The sequence below is a fragment of the Thalassophryne amazonica genome, chromosome 5 (assembly GCF_902500255.1).
Source record: "Thalassophryne amazonica chromosome 5, fThaAma1.1, whole genome shotgun sequence".
Classification (NCBI taxonomy): domain Eukaryota; kingdom Metazoa; phylum Chordata; class Actinopteri; order Batrachoidiformes; family Batrachoididae; genus Thalassophryne; species Thalassophryne amazonica.
This window is the reverse complement of record NC_047107.1, coordinates 23185089-23210485: the sequence shown is the minus strand read 5'-3', so window position 1 is coordinate 23210485 and position 25397 is coordinate 23185089. Positions and strand designations below refer to the sequence as shown.

The following is a 25397-nucleotide window of genomic DNA, read 5'->3' as shown; positions in this document are numbered from 1 at the left end:
TCATGTCAGAGAGTCACTGCAGTGTAAACAACAGAGAGAAACCCCATGACGACAATTGCAAATGAACATTATACTACTAAAATGTCATTTTTTATTCCTTTCATAACATTTATAAGAGACTACATGAGACCCTGAAAACTTGCTAAAACAAATATTCCAAATATTCCATGTCTGCTATGATTAACCTGCATGGAACTTCATAAATGCAAACCGAATTTCAGACATCTCAAGGTATGAAGGTATCAAGGTGTCTTTATTATCCAGGATGAGGCAATTTGTTGTGCACCCAGCATGTAGAACACATTCATACATACATAGGCTTAAACATAAGATGATCTTAAAGGAAAAGAAAACCCGCTGATAAAATACATCTGGGAAGATAGACTGTGCTATAAATATACAATTGATGTGTATCAATGAAAATAAGGAGCTCTTACAACTGAAATATCTGCCTCCAAAAGTCGACGTTTAAGCAGAATTCAACAATTTCAGAAATGCCGCCATTGACACAATTTTAACCAATTAGAAAAAAACCCGGATCACTTGCGGCACTGCTGTGACGTAGCCTGAGCACAGGAAGCTACAGATGGTGAACACACACTGATGTAAAAGTCCTCTCTCTCTCTGTCTGTCTCCCTTGCTCTCTCTCTCTCCCCTTGCTTGTTCTCTCTGTCTCTCTTCCTCGCTCTCTCTCTCCCTCTCTCCCCCTCCCTCCCTCTCTCTCTTTCTCTCTCTCTCTCCCTATTTTTCTCTCTCCCTCACTCGCTGTTTTCCTGCTGAGCAAACACGAAGCCTTTCAACTATAAAATAAACTAAATTTCTAAATGTATCATCAGCGTACCTCTGGGTAAACAATGAAAGATTTTTAGGGTTGGGGGTAGGAGTAGGGTTAGTAATAGTGAGTTAAGAAAAACCATCACAAAAATTTGACTAATTTCATGATGGGAGGATGAAAAAAAACGTGAGACTGGGCTGTGCAGTATGCAGAAGAAACAGCTTGCCTTCAGCGCAGAAACTTCCCGCTCCCCCTCCTCTCCTCCCATTCAGTAATAAACAGAGAGCACAAGAGAGGTTACACGGTTTCTCTCCAGTATCAGAAAATCCTGCAGGCTGGATCGGGAAATTCCGATCCTCGAATTACCTCGGTATTGGAACCCGATACCGATCCGGGATCAGGGATGTTGATTGCCGCTTACATGCTTTGCCCTTCTATACTGAAGAGCAACACTGGCGAAGTTGTGAACCTATGTGCCCATGTGACACATTGCTGTTATAGCAGCCAGCATCGCCACCTGCTGGCAGCTTTAGACCAGCGATACAAAAATGCTCTTAACTTTAACATAAATGATCACACATGCCTACAATTATTCATATGGGATGTCAATATCATAATCTACCATCCCAATTGTAAATTATTAGTGGGTTTTCTTTTCCTTTAAATATGACATGAAAAACTTACCAAACAGTAGATATAATAATACAACATAAAATAATAAGAAAAACTATTTAAAAGCATGCATGTGATAGTATTTAAAAACCTAATGATAGTAGGTATAAAAGAGTTGTTGTACCTACTGGTCTTACATCTCCATCCATCCATCCATCCATTTTCTTCCACTTTATCCGGAGTCAGGTCGCGGGGCAGCAGCTCAAGCAAAGCCACCCAGACCTCCCGATCCACATACACCTCTCTCAGCTCCTCTGGGGGAATCCCAAGGCATTCCCAAGCCAGCCGAGAGACATAGTCCCTCCAGCGTCCTCTCCAGCAAGGAGTCCAGGGGCATCCGGAAAAGATGCCCAAGCCACCTCAGCTGGCTCCTTTCGATGTGGAGGAGCAGCGGCTTGACTCCGAGCTCTTCCGGAGTGTCCGAGCTCCTCACCCTATCTCTAAAGGAGCGCCCAGCCACCCTGCGGAGGAAATTCATCTCTGCCACTTGTACTTGCGATCTCGTATTTTCGGTCATGAGCCAAATCTCATGACCATAGGTGAGGGTCGGAACATAGATCAATCAGTAACTCGAGAGCTTTGCCCCCCTGCTCAGCTCATTCTTCACCACGACGGTCAGATACAGCGACCGCATCACTGCAGACGCTGCACCGATCCATCTGTCAAGACCCCGAGATACTTAAACTCCTCCACTTGAGGCAACGACACTCCACTGACCTGAAGAGGGCAAGGCACCTTTTTCAGCTCGAGAACCATGGCTTCGGATTTGGAGGTGTTGATTTTCATCCCGGACGCTTCACACTCAGCTGCACACCACCCAGTGCATGCTGAAGGTCCTGATTTGACGAAGCCAACAGAACCACATCATCCGCAAACAGCAGAGATGAGATTCTGTGGTTCCCAAACCAGAACCCCTCTACACCCTGGCTGCGCCTAGAAATTCTGTCCATAAAGGTAATGAACAGAACCGGTTACAGATGTAAGACCGGTTCCGGTCTTACATCTGTAACAGAGCAGTCTTATATCTGTAAGCAGTCTTACATATATTACTCTGGACCAAACAGGACAAACAGTGTTGTAAAGGACAATAAGCAGGGAGTTAAAGAGCAAACTTCACTTTCCCCCAGAATGACATGAACAGGAACAACCTGAGCTTCTCGCATGTTTACATAAAACAAACACAATAACAAAAGCCTAGATAATATATTCACAAGAGTTTTAAGTACAATATGCAAAGAGTTTTACTTTGCAATGTTAATGCTGTTGTCCGTGTGCAGCGATTAAATTGCATCGTTATCAGACTGATTCAGTGCATTTTTCAATGTTATTGACATTTCGCAAAGCAGCGAACTCTCTGAAGTTTTGTAGGATTTTGCGGGATTTGAAACCTCAATAGGGCGAATAGAAATCTGACCTATCTAAAAGTTCATTTTAAACCAGTATTATAGTATTTCAATTTTTATTTTTTGTCTTTCACCGCATTCATGTGGAACTTTGTAAATTTGTCTTGCTTCAAGTATCAAACAGCCTGTGTAGCATTAAGAATTAAAGCCTAAGGACCCTGGAGAATTGTTCTGACCAGGATTCCAACTTTGACTGGTGTGCAGATAAAAACTATCAGGGCAAAAAAGTAACAGACAAAATATCCCAGATATTGATATGAAAATTAAGAAATATCTGTAAATGCCATGATCAATGACTTTATACGGTGCATCCAGAAAGTTTTCACAGCAATTTACTTTTCCACATTTTGTTATGTTAAAGCCTTATTCCAAAATGGAGTAAATTAATTTTTTTCTTCAAAATTGTACTCACAACACTCCATAATGAATTTTTTTTTTAATTTTTGCAAATTTATTAAAAAATAAAACAAAGAAATCGCATGTACATAAGTATTCACAACCCTTTGCTCAATTCTTTGTTGATGCACCTTTGGCAGCAATGACAGCCTCAAGTCTTCATGAATAATGATACCACAAGCTTGGTGCATCTATCTTTGGGCAGTTTTGACCTTTCCCTTTTGCAGCACCTCTCAAGCTCCATCAGCTTGGATACGGAGCACCAGTGCACAGCCATTTATTCAGATTGAACATCTCCAGAGATGTTCAATCTCATTCAGGTCTGGGCTCTGGTTGGGCCACTCAAGGACATTTACAGAGTTGTCCTGAAGCCACTCATTTGATATTTTGGCTGTGTGCCTCGAGTCATTGTCCTACTGAAAGATAAACCAGCTCTGGAGCAAGTTTTCATCCAGGATGTCTCTGTACATTGCTGCATTCATCTTTCCCTCAATCCTCACTAGTCTTCCAGTTCCTGCTGCTGAAAAACATCCCCACAGCATTTTTTGTTTCTCATGATCTGAGAGTCCTTCAGGTGCCTTTTAGCAAACTCCAGGCAGGCTGTCATGTGCCTTTTACAAAGGAGTGGCTTCTGTCTGGTCACTCTATCATACAGGCCTGATTGTTGGACTGCTGCACAGATGGTTGTCCTTCTGGAAGGTTCTCCTGTCTCCAGAGAGGAATGCTGGAGCTCTGACAGAGTGACCATTGGGTTCTTGATCACCTCCCTGACTAAGGTCCTTCTCCCCTGATTGCTCAGTTTAGACAGGCAGTAGCTAGTTATAGAAAGAGTCCTGGTGGATCAGAACGTCTTACATTTACAGGTGATGGCGGCTGCTGTGCTCATTGGGACCTTCAAAGGAGTAGAAATGTTTCTGTACCCTTCCCCAGATTTGTGCCTTGAGACAATCCTGTCTCTGAGGTCTACACACAGATGGACTACATTTATATAGCGCTTTTTCATCTGCCATACAAGGCGCTCACTACACACCAGGAGCAAGAGGGGATTAAAGACCTTGCCCAAGGGCCCTTAGTGATTTTCCAGTCAGCCTGGGATGTGAACTGAGGATCTTCTGGTGTCACTCCCAATGCCTTAACCACTAGACCATCACCTCCCCTCCCCAGACAATTCCTTTGACTTCATCCTTGACTTGTGCACTGACATTTACTGTCAACTGTGGGATCTTATATGTAAACAGGTGTGTGCCTTTCCAAATGATGTCCAGTCAACTGAATTTACCCCAGGTGGACTCCTTAAGCTATAGAAGCATCTCGAGGATGATCAGTGGAAACAGGATGCACCTGATTTTAATTTTGAGCTTCATGGCATAGGCTGTGAATACTTATGTATTCTTTTTATACATTTAATAAATTAGCAAAAATCTAAAAAAAAAAAAAAAAACTTTTTTCACATTGTTGTTATGGGGTATTGTGTGTAGAAGTTTGAGGGAATAAAATGAATTTCATCGATTTTGGAATAAGGCTGTAACATAACAAAATGTAGAGAAAGTGAATCGCTGAGAATACTTTCTGGATGTATTGCACATTAACAAATGCATATATGATATATCTTGGTTTCATGCTGTCTGCAGTGAAATGCAAGTCAAAGTAAATCTCTTTTGTTTTTGTTTTGGTTACATTTTCCATACTGTCCCATCTTTTTCTCATATATATATATATATATATATATATATATATATATATATATATATATATATATATATATATATATATATATATATATATATATATGATATAAATTTCAAAAATATTTCTTCACGATTTATAATGGGAATTCCAAAACAGAAAAGAGAAAGTGTCTAAAATACGTCAAATTGAATTTAACAAAAATTCCCAAAGGAAATTAAAAACTTTTTATCTGCCTTTTATCTGCCTTTGGTCTCTTTCTTAACTTTTGTCTGTTGCTTTGCTTCTGATGATCACTGAAGACAGGCATGAAATCACCCGGCTAGGATATGATTAATTTTGCAATTGCTCAATGTCCGTAAAGAAACAGCCCTTTACATAACCACTGTTTGGAAATACTGGAAGTATGACAATGATGACATTTAGTGAACATTAGAGATTCCTTTGTTCTGTAAATGAATGACACTTTCAAAGTTCTGAAAAAGCTAAATGAAAAAGTTGTTTCAGAAAATGATTCATGCTTTCAAAATGCTTTATTAAATGAAGAACTAGACTGTTGCCTGTGGGGATCCATGGGCTCTAGACTGGGTAGTGTTTATAAAATAGGTAGCTGTTATTTTTCAAGGATGGTATTAAATTCAGCAAAGCTTGTATAATGATTTGGAATGGTGTGTGTGAATCCAGAATGTTTTAAGAACCTGAGACCTCAACATTTTTTAAAAGAGAAACACAAACCTTTTATTTCCTGTAAATGTATGTAATTTTTTTTTATGATAATTAAATGTATTTATAAATTGTTGCGGTTCCTGTTATCATATACACTAATATTATTTTATTTCTACTTCTATTTTCTCATTTGATTTTTAAATGGACCAAAATGGAAATAAGTGTTATTACTTTCTTGTGTCATCTATGTATTTTTAAGGTATTTGAATTATATTATGTACTTACATTGAACTTACTATATAAAAATCACTCACCACACTCACACCTTTAATATAAAGATGACTTAGATACTGAAAGCAAATCACCACACTCATGACCAAAAGATGCCAAGGTGGCAGATAACCAAAAACCAATTAGTAAAAAAAAGAAATACAGTAGTATATCTGCACACTTGGATCAATGCAAGTCTCTTCAATACACCAAGCTTTCAGTCAAATGACCTTCATCAGAGTAATGTTCAACACAACTACAATCATAGATTTGTTTGAGGTCTTTATTTGATTATGGTTGGAGATATTGCATTTTATGATGGTTTTCCTGGTTGTCTTTACCCATTCGATATATGCAGTATTATCTATCTATCTATCTATCTATCTATCTATCTATCTATCTATCTATCTATCTATCTATCTATCTATCTATCTATCTATCTATCTATCTATCTATCTATCTATCTATCTATCTATCTATCTATCTATCTATCTATCTATCTATCTATCTATCTATCTATCTATCTATCTATCTATCTATCTATCTATCTATCTATCTATCTATCTATCTATCTATCTATCTATCTATCTATCTATCTATCTATCTTCCTTTTCTTTCTTTATTGCTTAGCTGTTTCTATTACTGTATGGTTGATGCAACAAATCTTTTTCCCTCTATTTGATAGAGGTATTCACTGCTGTGCAGAGAAGACACCATTATGCTTTTCTCCATCTGAGTAGGATTGGTGCAGCACAGGTGGTGTCACTGATTCACTGATTGGCAGTTGAAACACATAAGATGGTTCATTGTACTCATGTGTTGAACGTTACCCTGATGAAGGTCCTTTGACCAAAATCTTGGTGCATTAAAGAGACTTGCATTGATCCAAGTGTACAAATATTCTTAATAATGTAAAGATGACTTACCACCCTCTACTGGAATGGGGAATTGCGTGGGAGTCCAGAAAGTACTGAGCAACATCCATTGTTCAATGCTGTTAGCTAATATCCATAACTTCTCAAAAAATATTAGTCTTATCAAACGTTCCGTTTTCACAGCGTTCATCCTTGACCCAAAATACATATGTCAAACGGCAAATCACCTCTGTTAGGTAAGACACATCAGAAGAACGCTCACAACCAGACCCCCCCCCCCCCCCCCCCCCCCACAACGCCAGATGATATTCTCACAACTCGAATCACGCATGAGAGCCAGAGATGCTCCCAAACATCGAAACAACAATTGAGGGCCATGCTTCATTGCTGTAAAATTGGTCATGCCAACTGGGAGACCCTTGCTGAGGACTGCACTGAGTGGAGGTGCACCATCGCTAAGGGAACAGCCCACATGGAGAAACAACAATGCTGTGAAGTAGAGTACATGAGACAGCAATGTAAAGAGCGATTCCTCCTTTGTTGCTCACCACCCACTCTTCATTGCTCACCACCCACTCTGCCCTGCACAAAGTGTTCCTGAGTCTTCCGTTCTGCTCTGGGCCTGAGCAGCCACATGAGACATCATCATTTTGAATAACTGAGGCTGATCTGACATGGTCCTTTAATGCTTGAAGACAAGATTATGCCGATGACCAATATAAGACTTACTCACTCATGGTAAAAGCAACATAACACTGAACTACACTGACTAAACCAACTGAACTACAAAACCACAATAAATCAATAACACTAACAACACTGTTAAACTACATGAACCATAATAACAACATTTAAAACCTCAAAACCCCTAACTCCCATGGTGCATTGCAGCACAATGTCTATTGTTTACTGGTTAGCTAAAATTGCTAATTTCCCCCAAAATATTTGTCCTATCAACTTTCTCTTTTTGCAGCATTCATCCTTGACCCAAAATACATAAGCATACCAAATGGCAAATGTCAGCGCTCCCCGTTTTTTGCATGATCGAAGCCATACGCACGCACACAGAGCCCACTTGGCTATTATAATATAGATGTGCTTCAGAAAATTACTCATTGAAACATTTCAAACACTGAAAAACCAGTTGCTTCAGCATGAGATTCAGTCCTTCAGAATGTTCAAACCATGATCATGGCAATATCTAAATGGCACAATCCTCTTTTAAATCATCTTTTTTGCTTTCATTCTTTATTTCTTACTTTCTTACTTTTCCTAAACACATGCCTACTTGTGCGATTGTAAGACATATGCAATCACAGGTTCTTCTTCCAAAGAAATTAACATTCTGTAAATAAGACACAAAAGGATTCTGTTTTTTGTGTTTGAAACTATCTTTTATTTGCTCAAAAACTTTCATTTTTGTCTGCTTTTTGTACAGCTTATAAGCATGATATACAGCAAATAGGGAGATCTCCTTTCATCATATCGAAGTTCTACTTTTCATCCACAATAAAAACAAATATAAACAACAAAATACACTGGGCTAAAATCTAGGATTTTGAAAAGAACTAGATTTGAAAAATGACAAACTGGCACCCCCATGTATGTTTAAACAAAGTATTTTCAGCTGACATACTTTTCATAGAGCTTACTGATTTAAACAGAGATCATTGAATAGTTTGACTGCACCCTTTAGGGTGTTTTTCAAGTGACTGGCAGCCTGGATAAACAATGTGAAATCTAGTATCGGCTTTTGTGAAGACGTGTTCCAGCCAAGATCGTCTACACATACAACAATAATAATGCCATGATTCACAGTCAAACTAAACTCACTTTCTTCCATGAACTCAGATAATTGTCCAAAGAATCAGGTCTGGACACCTTCCTCAGCTGCACAGTCACAAGTGTAGCACACAGGAGTGAATCCACAGTGAAAAGAGGTCACTTTTGCCGTTCCTTGAATTTGTTCAGGGTTGAAATTGCCAGAAATTCTCAATTCTCATCATCTCTCCAGTTAGATATTTCATTGGTATCTTCATGAAAATGGTGTTCTTCACCCTTGGATATTTCTTCTGGGTTTATGCCAGTTACATATTAGAAACATCAACAGTTCACTCACTCACTCACTGTGAATCATCTGGACAATGAATTCATGCACAGATTTTGTAGTCAGAACTGGCAGGTTAATGTCCATTTAATGTCTTATTGAGCTGATTCTCTTGTGGACTCACATACAGGACCTCGGGGCAATGCCTAAATAAGTTCACAGTTGCCTTGTTTGTATGAAAGAGGCAACTCTGTCGGGTCAAGGAGAATGCCTGCAGAATAGGGGAGATTGAGCCCTGACAGGCCACAAGCTCACGGACAAAAGACATGGTAGTGGCGAAGCTGAAAAACAGGTTTTTCCCCAACAACCAGGCATCAGTGTGGAGAGACAACACAAACTACAGAAGCGCTTGAATTGCTGGAATTTATCTATCATTTAATGGAAATATACCATTTTCATCAAAAGTATACTTTTTCATTTTACTGAATTTGTCAAAATAAAAGACAACAGTGCATATTTCTTAAAATATCATTCATATTTTGAAATTATTTTGTGTGTAGAATGTGCCCAACTGATTAAAAGTATAATTTCCTCTAACTGGAATTTGTCTATCTGAAATGGCACCTTTACATCATTTCCTGCCACATGCATGTTCTACCCAGGTACCACCCTTCACTTAAACCAAACGGAGTATTTTCAGTGGGTGAGTCTACATTTGACACTTCCAACCTACTGTTGTGTGCTACATGTACCCAAGAAAGCCTGTACCACAGGACTGAAAGACTGCGTGCCGCTCAGCCTGACATGTGTGGTCATAAAGTCCTTTGAATGCCTGGTGTTGGCCTACATGAAGAACATTCTAGGACAACTGCTGGACCCTTTGCAGTTTTTCTGCCAAGCAAAGAGTTCAGTGGATGACACTTGTTAACTTGGGACTGCACTACATTCTGCAACATCTTGACTGCTCGGGGATGTATACAAGGATCCTGTTTGTGGACTTCAGCTCAGTGTTCAGTGCAATCATTCCAGAAATCCTCTGCTCCAAACTCTTAGAGTTCCCTGCTCTCAGTGGATCACCAGCTTCCTGACAGGCAGGAAACAACAAGTGTGGCTGTTTCTGGTGTACGGAGAGTCAGCAGTGGTGCTAAGAGATGTGTCCTCTTCCCTCACCTCTTTCTACACTAATGACTTTACCTCCAAGAACCCAGCAGTTCAACTTTGTAAATGACACTTTACAGTCAATGGACTTATTCAAAATGGCCCCAAGTCTGTATATTGGGGGCATTCAGAGCAAATTTAAGCTGAAAATGTTCAAGACTGGAGAGCTGACAGTGGACTTGAAGAAACACCCCTCACAATAGTAAATGACCCTGTCTCAACTGTTGAAACCTTAACATTTCTGGGAACTAACATTTCCCGTGACCTCAAGTGGGTCCATTATTAACTCCATCCATCAAAAAAGGTCCAGGAGAGAATGAGTTTTCTAAGAAAGTATGGTCTGCCAAAGGACCTGCTGAGCCAGTTCAACACTGCCGTAATCGAATCTGTCCTGTTCACATCCATCATAGTTGGGTTCAAGACCACCCAGGAAACATTACAGGGACAGACTGCAATGAACAATAAGGATCGCAGGAAAATAAAATCATATGTGCTCCCATACCCACCTAAAAGGACTTGTACTGTTCAAGAATCAGTCAAGACACCCATTAATACAACTCAACACCTCCCCTCCTCCCCGCTAGCATTCTAGAGAACAATGTATATCAAACCTACCAGACACAGGAGTAGTTTCTTTCCTGTTGTCATTACCCTCATAAATAGCTGATCAGTATCACCTGATATGCTATGCTTTCTCTTTTTGTCATAGTAGTATTACTTCCTACAGCTCATATACAAATACTGTATTGTACAAATACTCAAATATCACATTTTGTTAAATGCACGTAATTGTTGTTTGCTCTACCACACACATTCTATTGTAGCATCTGCCTGATATAATCTGTATACTGCTTGTACATTGAGTGTCTGTAAAAAAAAATATGTATATTGCCTATGACACACTTGACCCCAACAAAATAAAAACCTGATACTGGTTTGTATCCTTACTGCATGAAATGAATGGCACTCAACCAAAGAAATGCAAATGAATATTTTGTTGATATTTTCCTTAACCCCTTTCACAATTTATCTCATGCATTTGTACTATTGACGGACATTTAATGCTACATTATTCTGTGTTGACACAAGTGAAATTTTGCCACAGCACTCCTGGCTCAATTAGACTACCCAATGCCACCATTTCCATACAGCAACGTTGGATGCAGTGAAATGTAAAAAGTCCCAAAGTCAGTTTTCCCCACAGATCAGAATGTCTTTTGCGGTTTAATTGACAGGCCAGTGGCTGGAGGTCGGTGATGCGTTGCTGCAGGATGTTTTGTGGGTGTGATTGGGGCTGTGGCTGTACGTGGGGGAGTGAGTAACGCTCGGACTGCTGGGTGGCGTGGAGGAACAGGAAGAAGACTTGGGTTTCAGCTGCTGCCACTTGTCGCCCAAGGCCTTGGCAAAGTGGTCATCAACGGACACACTGATGGACAGCTGCCGGGAGTGAACTTGTTGGTAATTGGCACCGAGACTTCTCTGGAAATGTTCCTCAACCACATGGTCATAGTTGGACTTGCAGATTGCTGAAAAAGAAAAGTCAAACATTAAAACATCAAACCCTCAGTGAGCATTCACTAGATCGCTACACTGTGAAGTGTCACATGGCACCAACCTAATGAAGGGCTTTTGTGGACCTCAGATCTGCAGGTGGGGCTTCTGATCGAAGATACACAAGTGATCACAGATGGACGCATCTGTAAATAAACAGATGGGTCAACAATAAAATCAAAGGACAGGTTTCGCCCCCATTCAAAAAGATGACATTTTCATTCACATTGCATTTTGCACAAGTTCTCCAGTCACAACCACAGAGGTGTATAACTCCTGCAGAGTTGTCAAGGGTCCTCTTTTCACACTCTCTTGGCTACAAAGCAGAGAGCAAAGGAAACTGTTTTCTGGCAACACTAAGTGAGGGTATTGAGACTGTAATACAGCCACAAAGGGTCTGTAAGAGCCAGAATCCTCATTAAAAAAAATGACAAAAAAAAAAAAACACTGGAAATGTGACCTGTTCCCGATCTTCCCTGATCTGTTATAGCTACAGACACATTTCCCGTGAGAAAGTCAAAACACTTCCTTGTCCTGGTTGACTCATGTCATGGATGATTTGAGGTAGACAAGCTCAGCAGCCTGTGATCGTTTGACAGATCAAAACAGAAATTCTCAATCCATGGGATTTCCAAAAACTCTATTTTGTCAATTTTATTCCATCACACTGTGAAAGCATGCGAGTTTGTTCATAAAATAACCAGCGCTGAATGGACCAGAAATATAGACTGTGTTGATGGTAATGACCGTCTTTGATGCTCTCCACCACTTTGACAAATTAAAGTTATTTAAATAACCTTTAAATGCTACATCCATGCCCAAGACCCGGTCCCAGATCTGAAATCTAGCCAATTTGTCCTGTATTAAGCAAAAAAAAAAAAATAAATAAATAAAAAAATCTGCCAATGGGGTAAGAAAAATTTACTTGGTTAGAATTCTCAAATTGAGCAAAATGTCTAGGCACTGAATAATCAAAATGTGCCTTAAAACTAGACAGAATTCTTATTTTAAGATTGGCTTCTGTCTTATAATAAGGAAAACAGTCTTGCTCCTTTGCTTGGATGATTTGAAATCCATTGCCTTTCCTTGTTACTAGTTAAATACAGCTTGATATGAGCTGGATAAACTTATTAAGAAAAACTGAGATACATTTTCCCAATGTTAAATGTTTGACAAGATTATTTTTCTATTTAGACAAAAATTAAGTCAAATTTTCTTTAAACAAGTCTGTTTTAACTTTCTTAGATATCAGTTTTTGCAGTGAGTGAGTGCTTCATCCATGTTAACAAGTGCCAAATACGTACATAGATCCCTATCTTGAGATTCTAAATTGCAGGGTCTAAAACACATCCATTTAGCTTGTGGCCCAACATACATTCCTGTCCTGAGGGTGCATATTTTTGAGCGTAAACCTTAGCGCTGGGTGCAAAGGGGTTAGATTAAGGCTCCACATTATGAAAGTGTATGCTGTGGGCATTCTGTAGGCATATCATAACATTATTCAATCAGAATGACACCTATCATCTTATTTAAACAGGAGTATGTAAGGTGCACAGTGTTGTGGTATCAAATGGATGCAAGGTAAGGCATGGAGAAGATTTCTGGTTAGGAAAAGGATCAGCGCAGACAGACTTTGATGACCAAATATAATGCTGGTAAGATCTACAGGAATACTGCATCCTTTAACACCTATTACTCCGCTGCATAAAGCACATCCTCTGATCATCATACATGCATGTAAGGTGTGGCAGTTTGGTGGGAGGTTGAGATGGACCACACACATGCAGAAAGACACATTGTATGCAATGCTTTGTAAGGTAAGTTACACCTGGTCATCTGTTGTTAAATGCTGTGTGATCTGTGCATTGTGATGCAGTTTGAGTGAGCCTTCTTTGTCTGTTATAGGGTTGTAGTGTGTGATAACTGTTTGTACTGCGATTTAGTATCAAAGTACAAGTTGTTACAAATCTTGATTTTTTTTTTTTTCATCAGGAAGATACATTTTCATTTAATAGTTTATCCTGCATAAGAAAATCTGTGATAAAATATGGAACACACCAGACTTTAGTTCATTTCCATACATTTTTTATGTCCGCTTACTCCAATTAAGGGTGCTGGAGCCTATCCCGGCAGTCATACGGCTTGAGGTGGGGTACACCCTGGAAAAGACGGCAGTCTATTGCACAACCACATATAGACAGACAAACACATTCATGCCCGCATTCACACGTACAGACAATTTAACATTGACAATTCACCTAACCTGTATGTCTTTGGATGTGGTAGGAAGCCGGAGTACACAGACGGAAACCACACAGACGTAGGAAGAACATGCAAACTCCACATACAAAGGACGGGAGGTGATTCCACAACCTTTTTGCTGTGAGGCATCAGTGCTAACCACTAAGCCACTGTGCCACCCTAGTTATTTTATTTCTACTAATAAATACAATTTAAATATGTTATTATTAATATTATTATTATTATGCTAGTATGATCTAAGGGAATACTGCATCCTTTAACACCTGTTCCTCCACTGCATAAAGCATGTCCTCTGATCATCATGCATCCATGTAAGGTGCTGTTGTTTTGGCGGGAGCTTGAAATGGACCACACCCAAACAGACAGACACACTGAATGCAATGCTTTGTAAGGTAAGTTACGCCTGGTCATCTATTGTTACCTGCTGTGAGACCTGTGCACTGTGACTGTGTTTGAATGAGCCTTCTTTGTCTGTTATAAGGTTGGACTGGGGATCACTGTTTGTAGTGTGATTTAATATCAAAGTATGAGTTGTTACAAATCTTGATTTTTTTTAAATCAAAAAGATACATTTTCATTTAACAGTTGATCCTGCATAAGAAAATCTGTGATAAAATATGGAACACACCAGACTTTAGTTCATTTCCATACATTTTTTATGTCCGCTTACTCCAATTAAGGGTGCTGGAGCCTATCCCGGCAGTCATACAGCTTGAGGTGGGGTAAACCCTGGAAAAGACGGCAGTCTATTGCACAACCACATATAGACAGACAAACACATTCATGCCCGCATTCACACGTACAGACAATTTAACTTTGACAATTCACCTAACCTGTATGTCTTTGGATGTGGTAGGAAGCCGGAGTACACAGACGGAAACCACGCAGACATAGGAAGAACATGCAAACTCCACATACAAAGGATGGGAGGTGATTCCACAACCTTCTTGCTGTGAGGCACCAGCACCGTTGCAAAAGAAGCAGTCTTAAGTTATTTTCTTGTGACTTTTCGTGATTGTAAGACATATATAACACTTAATGTCTTCTCTTTAAGATACAGCAGCCCAAGTGTCTTGCTGTGTAGCCTAACCACAAATCCACTGTTCCACCCTAGTTATTTCATTTCTACTAATAAATATAATTTAAATATATTATTATTATTATTATTATTATTATTATGCTAGTATGATCTAAGGGAATACTGCATCCTTTAACACCTGTTCCTCCACTGCATAAAGCACATCTTCTGATCATCATGCATCCATGTAAGGTGCGGCTATTTTGGCGGGAGCTTGAAATGGACCACACCCAAACAGACAGACACACCGAATGCAATGCTTTGTAAGGTAAGTTACACCTGGTCATCTATTGTTACCTGCTGTGAGACCTGTGCACTGTGACTGTGTTTGAATGAGCCTTCTTTGTCTGTTATAAGGTTGGAGTGTGGGACCACTGTTTGTAGTGTGACTTAATATAAAAGTACGAGTTGTTGCAAATCTTGATGTTTTTTTTTTTTTAGCAGATACATTTTCATTCAACAGTTTATCGTTCATAAGAAAAGCAGTGATAAAATACGGAACAAACCAAAGTTATTAAATTTGTGTTTTTCCCCCAACAGCTATTTCATTTCTATTATTAAATGTAATTACAATTTTAAATACATTATTACTATTATTATTAGAAGTACTAGTAGTAAGAAAATGGGCATTGGGCATGAAAGGTACTACTGCATGAAAAGTAGCAATGACACTTGCATGCAATGCTTTGTCCATGATTGAACATAGGGGTCACAACAATCACCAGCATTTGCTTGTTGCTTTATAAAATGTATCTAAAAGACATGAATGGATTTTTGTGAAATTTGGTGGAGAGATGTACACCAAGGCAGAGTTGATTAGACTTTGAGCCACATGTGATTCCAGGACGTTTTTAAGTGTATCCCTTTATTAGTTCCATGTTGTCTGTGGTTTGGTGAAACCTGTACTTCAACTCAGTTAATGTCAGATAAACAGAGTTCTGTTGGGCTTTGGCAGAGACATTCACTCACTGATTGTTTTTCTGCTTATGAGAACATTGACACCACAATACCTGCTCTCTCTGCTTTTCCAAAAATAAACGCACACACACAAGTGTTCTTTTGACTATGAATGCAAAAACCAAATAATTGGAAAACTGATTAAACAGGTTAAAAAGACAGCAGTATGTTTGGTCTTGTTGATGGCATTTTGCCCTCCATTGCTCACATTTTCTTCCTGAATCTGGTCGGATCGCATAGCTCGGACAAGTGTAGGCCCGTGAAAGCTCTTGGGGGGGAGAGAGCCTGAGCAGTTGGTTTCGCTGATGACATATAACAGATGTACCACTGCTGTCAGTAGCCTGGAGGTATAGTCAAGTCCATAAGTATTTGGGCAGGGCTACAGTTTTTGCTATTTTTGCCTCGGTGCACCACCACAATGGAGTTGACATGAAACATTCCAGATGTGACTGAAGTATAGACTTTTAGTTTCAATTCAAAGGGCCCAGCAAAAGTATTGCTTTAGCCATTTAGGAATTATGGCCATTTGCATACATTTTGTCTCTATGTTCAGTCCAACAGTAACTGGATAAACTAAATATAAGTTACTCATTCACTCACTCACTCACTCATCTTCAACCGCTTACTCCAGTTAAGGGTCACAGGGGGAGTGGAGTCTATCCCAGCAGTATATAAGAATTATTGTTAATACAAATAATCATTTTTCCAGACAGCTTTTGAGTCAAGTCACGGGTTAAACACATGAACAGTTCCAAATCACTGAACAGGCCTTGAACTTCATTTACAACTTCAAAATAATAAAATGGTGGGATGGTATGAAAAATAAATAAATACATAAACCAGTAATCCTTATATTTGCTTTGTTATTTCATTGTAGACAATATTAACACAAGATACTTTATGTTTTGTGTGGTCAACTTTATTTCATATGTTAATATGAAACACATTTCCAAAAATACCATAATGGGGCACATTAGAGCTAGTAATGAGATTTTTTTAAATAATTAATTAAAATAGATAAAATAAATAAATAAACAGGACAGCACGGTAGTATAGTGGTTAGTACTGTTGTCTCACAGCACGAATATTGTGGGTTAGCTTCCCACCTCATCCTTTCTGTGTGGACTCTGCATGTTCTCCTCTGTTTGTGTGGACAATCCTGCAGGATCACCCCTGACACACTTCATTGCTTGGCATCCTTGATGCCAAAACAAGTGTTGTGGAAAGGAATGGTGTAAATGCTTTAGCATCCCAGATTTTTTTTTTTTTTTTTGTAATGTGTTGCAGACTTGAAATACAGGAATGGATGTACAGTATATTAACAAATAAAATGAAGTAGATCACACAAACTATTGTAAAACTTGGGTCCATGCTGTCTGCAGTGAAACAAAAATCAAAGTCGATGTAAGAATCATCTTTTTTCCCGTGATATGGGGTTATAGGTCAATCATGCAAAATGTATTCTCAAAAACTGAGTGTATATTTAAGATGGAGACCAGTGAGGGAAGCCACCAAGACACCCATTACAACTGCAAAGAAGTTGCTGGTTTCTGTGGCTGTGACGGGAGAAACTGCATTGAGAAAATATTGTTTCTTGCAGTACCAGTTATATAATTTCATGGTAGAGTGGAAAGAGAAGGATTTGCATACAAGAAAAAAGATCAGACCTAGATTTTAATCTCCCATGTGCCTTCTGTCAAACTGCAGCTGAAATTTCACATCTCCTGGTGTATTATGCACAGTTTCTCCAATCACAACCTCAGAACCCTGTATAAATCGTCAGTTTTTGAGAACCGCCTACTCCAGACAGATTTACCATGCTGTTTGTCTTTTCTAATAATTGACAAAAATAAAATCTGAAACAAGAGGAATCTGAGATTTCTGACGTCCGAGAAGGGTTCATGAGGACTCAAAATAAAAGATTATGTGAGTCACATCATGACCAGGACTTTACCTGGATCCGGATTCCACAACACAATGCAATAACTGCATACTGATCCAGAATGGTCCCACTGATCAAGATGTTGCAGTCTGATATTTAATTTACAAGCTGAAACAAAATAGTGTCTTCCTGATCTTAGTTTTACATCATGATGTTGTAACATTCTGCTGCAGAACCTGCACATTGATCTGGATCACTTCCAACAAATCCTGATCCAGAATCTGGATCCGGATCACCTTCAAAATTCAGTGTTTTCCATGGCCTAATATCTATCTGTGGTACAAATGTGGTGAGAATATGTGAAGTAGTTTTGATACAATCCTTCAAAACCTATATAAAGTGAAATCTTGATCCAGAATCTTGATCCAGAATCCAGATCCAGATCCAGATCAACTCCACAATTTAATGGAGTCTTCTATGGCCTATATCTATCTGTGGTGAAAATTTCATAAAAATCTGTGCAGTAGTTTTGATGTAATCCGTAACATTCTAGAAAGTGAAATTCTGATCCAGATCTTGATCACCTCCAAAACTGAATGGAGTCTTCCAAGGCCTAACACCAGTGTGTGGTGAAAATTTGTTAAGTAGTTATGACATAATCCTTCAAAGCCTATATAAAGTGAAATCTTGATCCAGAATCTGGATCCAAATCACTTCCACAATTCAGTGGAGTCTTCCATGGCCTAATATCTATCTGTTGTGCAAATGTGTTGAGAATCTGTGCAGTAGTTTTGATATAATCCTTCAAAGCCTATATAAAGTGAAATCTTGATCCAGACCCCAGATCCGGATCCAGGTCACCTCCATAATTTAATGGAGTCTTCTATGGCCTAATATCTTTCTGTGGTGAAAATTTTGTAAAAATCTGTGCAGTAGTTTTGATGTAATCCTTAAAAGTCTACAAAGAGAAATCCTGATCCAGAATCCTGATCCAGATCAACAGCACCTCCAAAATTGAACGGAGTCTTCCATGCCCTAATATCCATCTGTGGTGCAAATTTGATGAGAATCCATGTAGTTTTTTTTTAAGCCTTCAAAGCCTATATAAAGTGAAATCTTGATCCAGAATCCAGATCTGGATCACCTCCAAAATTGAATGGAGTCTTCCAATGCCTAACACCAATGTGTGGTGAAAATGTCATCAAACTCTGTGCAGTTTTTTGACGTAATCCTGCTAACAGACAGAAATAAATAAATGCAGATTATTTTATAAGATCCGCGGCGGACTTAATAATACTTATATTGTTTGTCCAATTACGCCTGGCGTCTGAAAACAAAGGCAGTGTGACCCCTTTGAATTAAAGGTGAAGGTCTTCACTAAGACCTTGATTGTTGTGTCACTGTCCAAATATTTCCAGACCTGGATGCATAAAGGGACACAGTAGAATGCTTGATAATCTACAACAGTTTACCTGTGTCTGATCGGTGGCTGTGCTTTTGGGCTTTTTGTCCATGTTGTCAGGTTCCTTTCTCAGTTTCTTGATGAGCGGAAGTGGTTCATCCATGGGAGGGGTGCAGTAGATCTGGGGCAGCACGGGGCTGCACGGGCTGGATGGTGGATTCCATGTGGATGTGGGACTATGTGGGCTGCTGAAGACGGCCGGTGCTGATCTCTGGGCTGCTTTAGCGCTGCTTTTACTCAGTGCACATTCTCTTCTGAAATGAAAGGTAAATATCACCTATTTTTGTAATTTATTCATCACCCAGCAGGTTACGTTTCACACTTTTAAATGAATGCATGGCATTTCCAAAGCACTTTTCCATATAAATAAATCCTCATATTTTCCAATTTTCATTCTGTTTTTGGACTTTTTGTTCACCTTTTTCCACATTTCATTCCACTTCTCTAACCTTTGGACCATTACTACACCTTCACACCTTTTCTTCTACATTTACACACATGCACACACACACAAAACAATGAACTTGAACACTTGGTGATTACATTTGGGTGTGGCCTACAGCTGGGGGTGGAAATGGAGAAAGTAGTAGAGTCACAAAATGGAAATCACAGATGTTGTGAAAAAAACTCCCTATGATGATTTGAGGAAGAAACCTCAAGCACACCAGACTCAAGGGGGTGACCCTCTGCTTGGGCCATGCTACTGACGAAAATGACAAAACAATTCACAAAACGAATATACAGGAAATGTTGCTGGTGCACAGGACAGGAGGGTTATAGAAACAGACACCACACCCATCTTTGGATGGAGCAGCACCTCAAGAAAAAACAGAATCAGGCATCAGAAAGACAACAAATACAGTATAATTTGTCAGCATTAAGCAACAAGATAAACAAAAGAAATACTAAGGTGATCACCGGCCACTAGCCCTAAGCTTCACTAAAAGACCCAGAATTTAGATAAAGTTGAGGACGTGAAATGAGTGCATTACATTGCATTCATTTCACTGTTTCATTCCAAAGCAACTAATAAGTAGATCCATGTGGATTTTTGGGGGGCTGTTACTGATAATAGGGTGTGTGTATATATATATATATATATATATATATATATATATAAAAAATTAAAGTTAACACACATATATATATATGTGTGTGTGTGTGTGTGTGTGCAAAAAAAGTGGCAATGATTCCCAACATGTCATTATCAAAAACATGACAAGGAAATGTAACTGAGACTTGATAGTTTACAGTTTAAAAATTAACTTTAATTTTCTTCACTTAGCATTTGCATAAAATGGACTTCTCGTTTGTTTTGGCCCCACCTAGCTGGCGGCATAGAGATCACTTGTCTTTGGTTGCGATAAAACGCCCACTCTGACTGAAAATGAATGACAGCTGGTAACTTTGCCTCTGTCTTTTGTAGTTAGTCCAAGGTGTGATGGGGGTCCCAGTCATGCTTGACAGTATTGCAAACAATGCTATCAGGTGCCATTTGCTGGACAAACTATGCAATGACAATTTCAAAGTGCAAAAGTGTTTTTCTGCATTGTAACTCAATAAAATAAAAATTACATTTTTTGCAAAAATAATGCAGATAGCGATGTGTTTGTGAAAGGGAAAGATTTGGGGAAGAATCTAAATAAAGGGATGGAGATAGACCATTTTAAGCATTGTGGGGTGACATTTTTCTGGTCATTTATCCATTCATTTTCTAGTGGTTATGGTAAGGGAGGTCAAATTTGATGCTCCACAGCCATGTCATCCAGCTTGTTGGGTCTCCCTCCAGTGGAGGGGCACACAAATTCTCCAAAGAGAGCCAGCCATGAAGAATCATAAATTCTCTCCAATTTATTTATTTTCATATAATTTATTGAAGCACAGTGAAAATGATGGGGCCATCTTGGAAAATAAATCATGGCTTTTGGGGGCAAATCAAAACAGAACTATGTTAGGACATTTTAAAAAAGTTATTCAACACTGTGAGATAAGGAGTTTAACCCTATGATGGACTGTCCCTGCTGGGTAATATCTCTCACCCAAATTATACAAGGATAAATTCCAGCGACTCCCAACTGGGTACTTGGACAAAATGGATGAATGTTTGGAAGTTGGTGTGTTGTGGTCATTGTTTAGCAGAGATCTGCACTGTAACTGGAAGTGGAAATCAAGCTGTTGTACCAACCTTTCTTCTAAAGTGAGGCCTCTCTCATGACGGCGCTTGTGTTTGATTGGATACACGGGTGGGCCGTGACCCCGGTCAGTTGTGATATGTCTGTATCGATCCTCACTTCTGAGGTGGGGCTGACCTGAAAAACAAAATTAGAGTGAAGAATTCATTTAGGAGATGTTTTAAAATGCAAACATACTACTGGTGTTGTGGCCACTGAGAAAAACAAGCTACGTAGTTATTGTGACCAGTACATTGCAGGGCTGTACAGTCATGGCTGAGAGAAAATTCACACAAAACAATAATGTCACCGTTAATTGTAAACTCCGTTAAGTTGTAGAACTGGAATGGCCTGATCAGTGAGGATTACAACAGTGCACAGCTGATTCAGTACTAACGGTAAATGTTTTTCTGCATAATGTTGGCATTTAGCCCAACTATACACGGGAAAAAAGCAAGATGAACCACTTAGGGCGTCACTTTGTTTGGCAAACACTTGTACTGGATTTTGTATTTCGACAAGCTGAAACAGGTCAACAAAAACAAAATGTCTTTGGTGTGTTGAACAGAACAGGGAGGAATTTAAAATTAAATAACTTACATATTCTGTGCAAATACAGACTTTCTGAATGGTAATAGTTCTGGCTGTGATTATAATAATTATTATTATTATTATTATTACTATTCAATATATAAATAACTGATCAGATTTTTGTAAAACTATAATTACAACAAATTACTGATAATTCCAAAATTGATCAGTTTGTTGATTAACAGCAAATTACCTGCCAATAGAAGTGCAGGAACATATCAACATATTACAATTCATGATACAGTAATGGGAAAATTTGAATAATGGCCCTTCAATTATAATATTAACCAAATCTAAAGTCTCCTAGAATACATTCCCAACATTTGTGTGAGTGATCAATGCATAAACATATTTTATTGTAGCACTGCAACATTCAGGTCTTCTCTTTGAAGACTCTTTTGTAGCAACTACTCCATTGTACAAAAAAACAAATAAATAATACCAAATCATAACATTTTGTTGGGAGTCTATGGTCATTGTACTATGACAGTAAAGTGTTTGCATTTACTAAACTTGGCATCAAATTTATGTTTTTACACTTAAGAAACTTAAAATTCAAAATAAAATTTAAAAAAACTATTATGCAATTCAAAGGGAAATAACTTTCACGTTGTTGGTCTTGATTAATTTGATCGAATAGCGAGCACTGTATCTTACAGTATATATAGACAATTAAGACAATTAAGTAATAGTCTATTTTGTTATATTCTGAGAAAAAAAAACATAATTTCACATCTTAAAATAATACATTTATGAGAAAACAACTGGGATATCTGAGATTAGAAAAGTACATTCATGAGGAAAAAAAATACTATTCTCTGAGTTTAATGTCATAAATATGAAAAATGAGGCAAAACAGAATTTTTTTCCATCAAGGAACCACATCATTTCATTTTACAATGGATCAACCTGGTCTCACAAGCGCCGCCTGTAAAGAGAAAATGCCACATGCACATTTATGCATATTATGATTGTTGTCATATTAATCAATCAACCCATGATCAACAATCATGGGTTTTTTGTGTGTGTGAATGAGTGAGAGAGAGAGCATTTGTACCATACTCTCTCTCTCTCTCTCTCAAGCACACATACTTTCATATAATACTCAAGGTTTTCACTCATAAATTTATAACTTAAATCTTGAAAAATCTGAGTTTTCTTGGAATATTTCTTCCGTCTCCCAGCTCCTTAACTTAACTTTGTAAGCCTTCATAAGACTTACAAAGCACACACCATTGAACTTCAGTCATTCATTGTGAAAAATGCAAAATTATTGCTGGTTCTTTTAAAAATTGAAAATCTGATATTTGTTGCATTAAAAGCTGGATTATCTGTTTTTAATGGTTCGATACAAATCGTTTGAAAATGATGCTTTTAGTTACAGGAAATTCTCTTGACTACAGTAGTTGAAATTTTATGAGCAATATAATGAATAGATTAATATATATTTACAATAAAAATGACTGACTCTTAATTTAACATCTTAAATGTAACAGTACAGTCAAATTTGGTTTTCACAATGTAACATCAGCATTCGTATTCAGTGTAACTGTGACTCATTTGAGTACTTTTTCCTGGAAATTGACTTTTTGTGGCATTATGGTGGGACTCTTTCAAAGCTGCTACTCTATTCAAATCTAGAATAAAACTACTCATTTGCCTTCCTATCAACACTAAATTGCCTTATTAAAAAGGTACAATGGCTGATTTAAATTGTAAGCCAAAAATAAATGTTAACTGTGTGTTCATGCCACAGGGCGGCGCAGTACACGTTCCAATCCACTTTGTTTTTACTGGCCAAACACTGCTCCACACAGAGCCATTGTGGAGGGGGGCGGGTAAAGCCACACCTATGCTGATTTTGTGATGCCTGAGGCATGGATATTTCTTCCTTGTGAGTAGAGGGAACGTGCCGCTTGACCTTCTGGTCTCCTAAAGCTGGAGATCCAGATCTTATAAAAATTTTACAGAAATATGGGATACTACTGAGCATATGAACACCATTGTTTCAGGGTTACAAACCAGTGAATCGTCAGCAAAGAGGTTTATTTTTTGAACGTGAAAACCTTTCAAGATTTCTATTTGACCAGAAGCAGCTATTTTACAAATGTTTTAAGCTTATAAGTGTTTATGTGTTTTATAAGTTTTTATCAGTATTACAAGTTTCATGAAGTATCGTGCATTTGAATATTTCCACTTGAAATTTACCAAGTGCAGAACAAACATGGATGATATTGCAACAAACGATCCTTTTGTGTGGTATTTTAACACCGATCAACAATTAAAATATTGGCTTACTGTTGCTACAAAGTTACTTTCACACATGAAGATGAACTGCAAATAAATATGAACCGATAAGCAAAAACCCACCTTCTAAAATGTAGACCTTGAAGCCACTGCTCATCCGAGTGATGTAGTGAAAATTTGCCACGGCCATATCTGGTCTTTGTTGAGACGAGATAAACAGATGAGCGTCTTGTCTGCTGGGGCTGGCGGAACACAATGAGCCTCAGTTATCGATTGTATTGGGTCAGTAATGAGATTCTGGATGTGACTTCAGCCAGGTAACGTATCAGGTGAGTGCAGAGCGGAGCTGGCGTTGCCTTCTGCCTTATTCCTGCACTCTGATTGGCTGCTCCTGCATCAAAAAAAGGAAGTTCTTTTCTCTGTGTTATTTTCCCACAGGTAGAGCGCTCACTGGTAGGTGTGTCGCTAAAGGAGAAAATGTTGTCCAACTGTTGCTAAATGTCACAGTGCTGCAAAACCAGTACTGGAAAAACTAAAAACAGTCTGATCCTAGTGGCACTGCTGAAGGGATGAAGCTGTCATAGAATAGATTTGTTACTTTTGGGGTTTTTTTTGGAGGAGCCCTCCCTCATCGTGCAGAAAGTGGAGTCTTTTGTTTTCATCCATAGAGCGAACACCTTTCCCATTACCCCTCCCTCCTTCCTAATCTGAAATCTCACCAAACTGCATTTTTTCGAAAGCTTAGCCCACCGGAGCTCCAGTCATTCTGCTGACTTGCCCATACATGCACACAGCTGTACTGTGAGCCGGCCTCAGCCGTAATCTAATGGCTTTTGTTGAGGGCCACACATAGGCCCCAAATCCTGAAAAAAACTGCCATCATGAGAACAGTCTGCACAGATATCAGTGATGATTTCGGACACTTTAGAAGCATCTCACCCACATGATTTGCAGTGTAATGTGCACATTAGCAAAAAAAGAAAAGGAAGAAAGAAAAACGACCCCAATGGCACTGAAGAAGTTGAACTACAACATCAGCCTTATTCAGTGGATTTCATATGATTATGAATAATATTAATATATTATTATAAAAGACCAACTAAAATCATCTTATATGGAAGATTTGTAAAGTGCAAAAAAACTGTACACATATTGGGTTTAATTTAAGTGCAACAGCGCCCCCCTCAGTCACAATACAAATTTTAGGCCTCTAATAAATTTAGGATATTATTTTGAGGTGCAATATGT

At 38.6% G+C, this 25397-nt stretch overlaps 1 protein-coding gene across 1 annotated transcript; it reads right to left on the bottom strand.

Annotated features, from left to right (window-relative positions):
* Positions 1–9204: 9204 nt before the first annotated feature.
* On the bottom strand, positions 9205–24470 carry vgll4l (vestigial like 4 like). Its single transcript, XM_034169788.1, has 5 exons — positions 24273–24470; positions 21326–21449; positions 19151–19394; positions 11564–11645; positions 9205–11474 (listed from the first exon to the last, which is right to left on the bottom strand). Exons 1-5 carry the CDS (start codon positions 24337–24339, stop codon positions 11173–11175), a joined length of 819 nt encoding a protein of 272 aa, XP_034025679.1. The 5' UTR covers positions 24340–24470; the 3' UTR covers positions 9205–11172.
* Between the last annotated feature and the right edge of the window lie 927 nt (positions 24471–25397).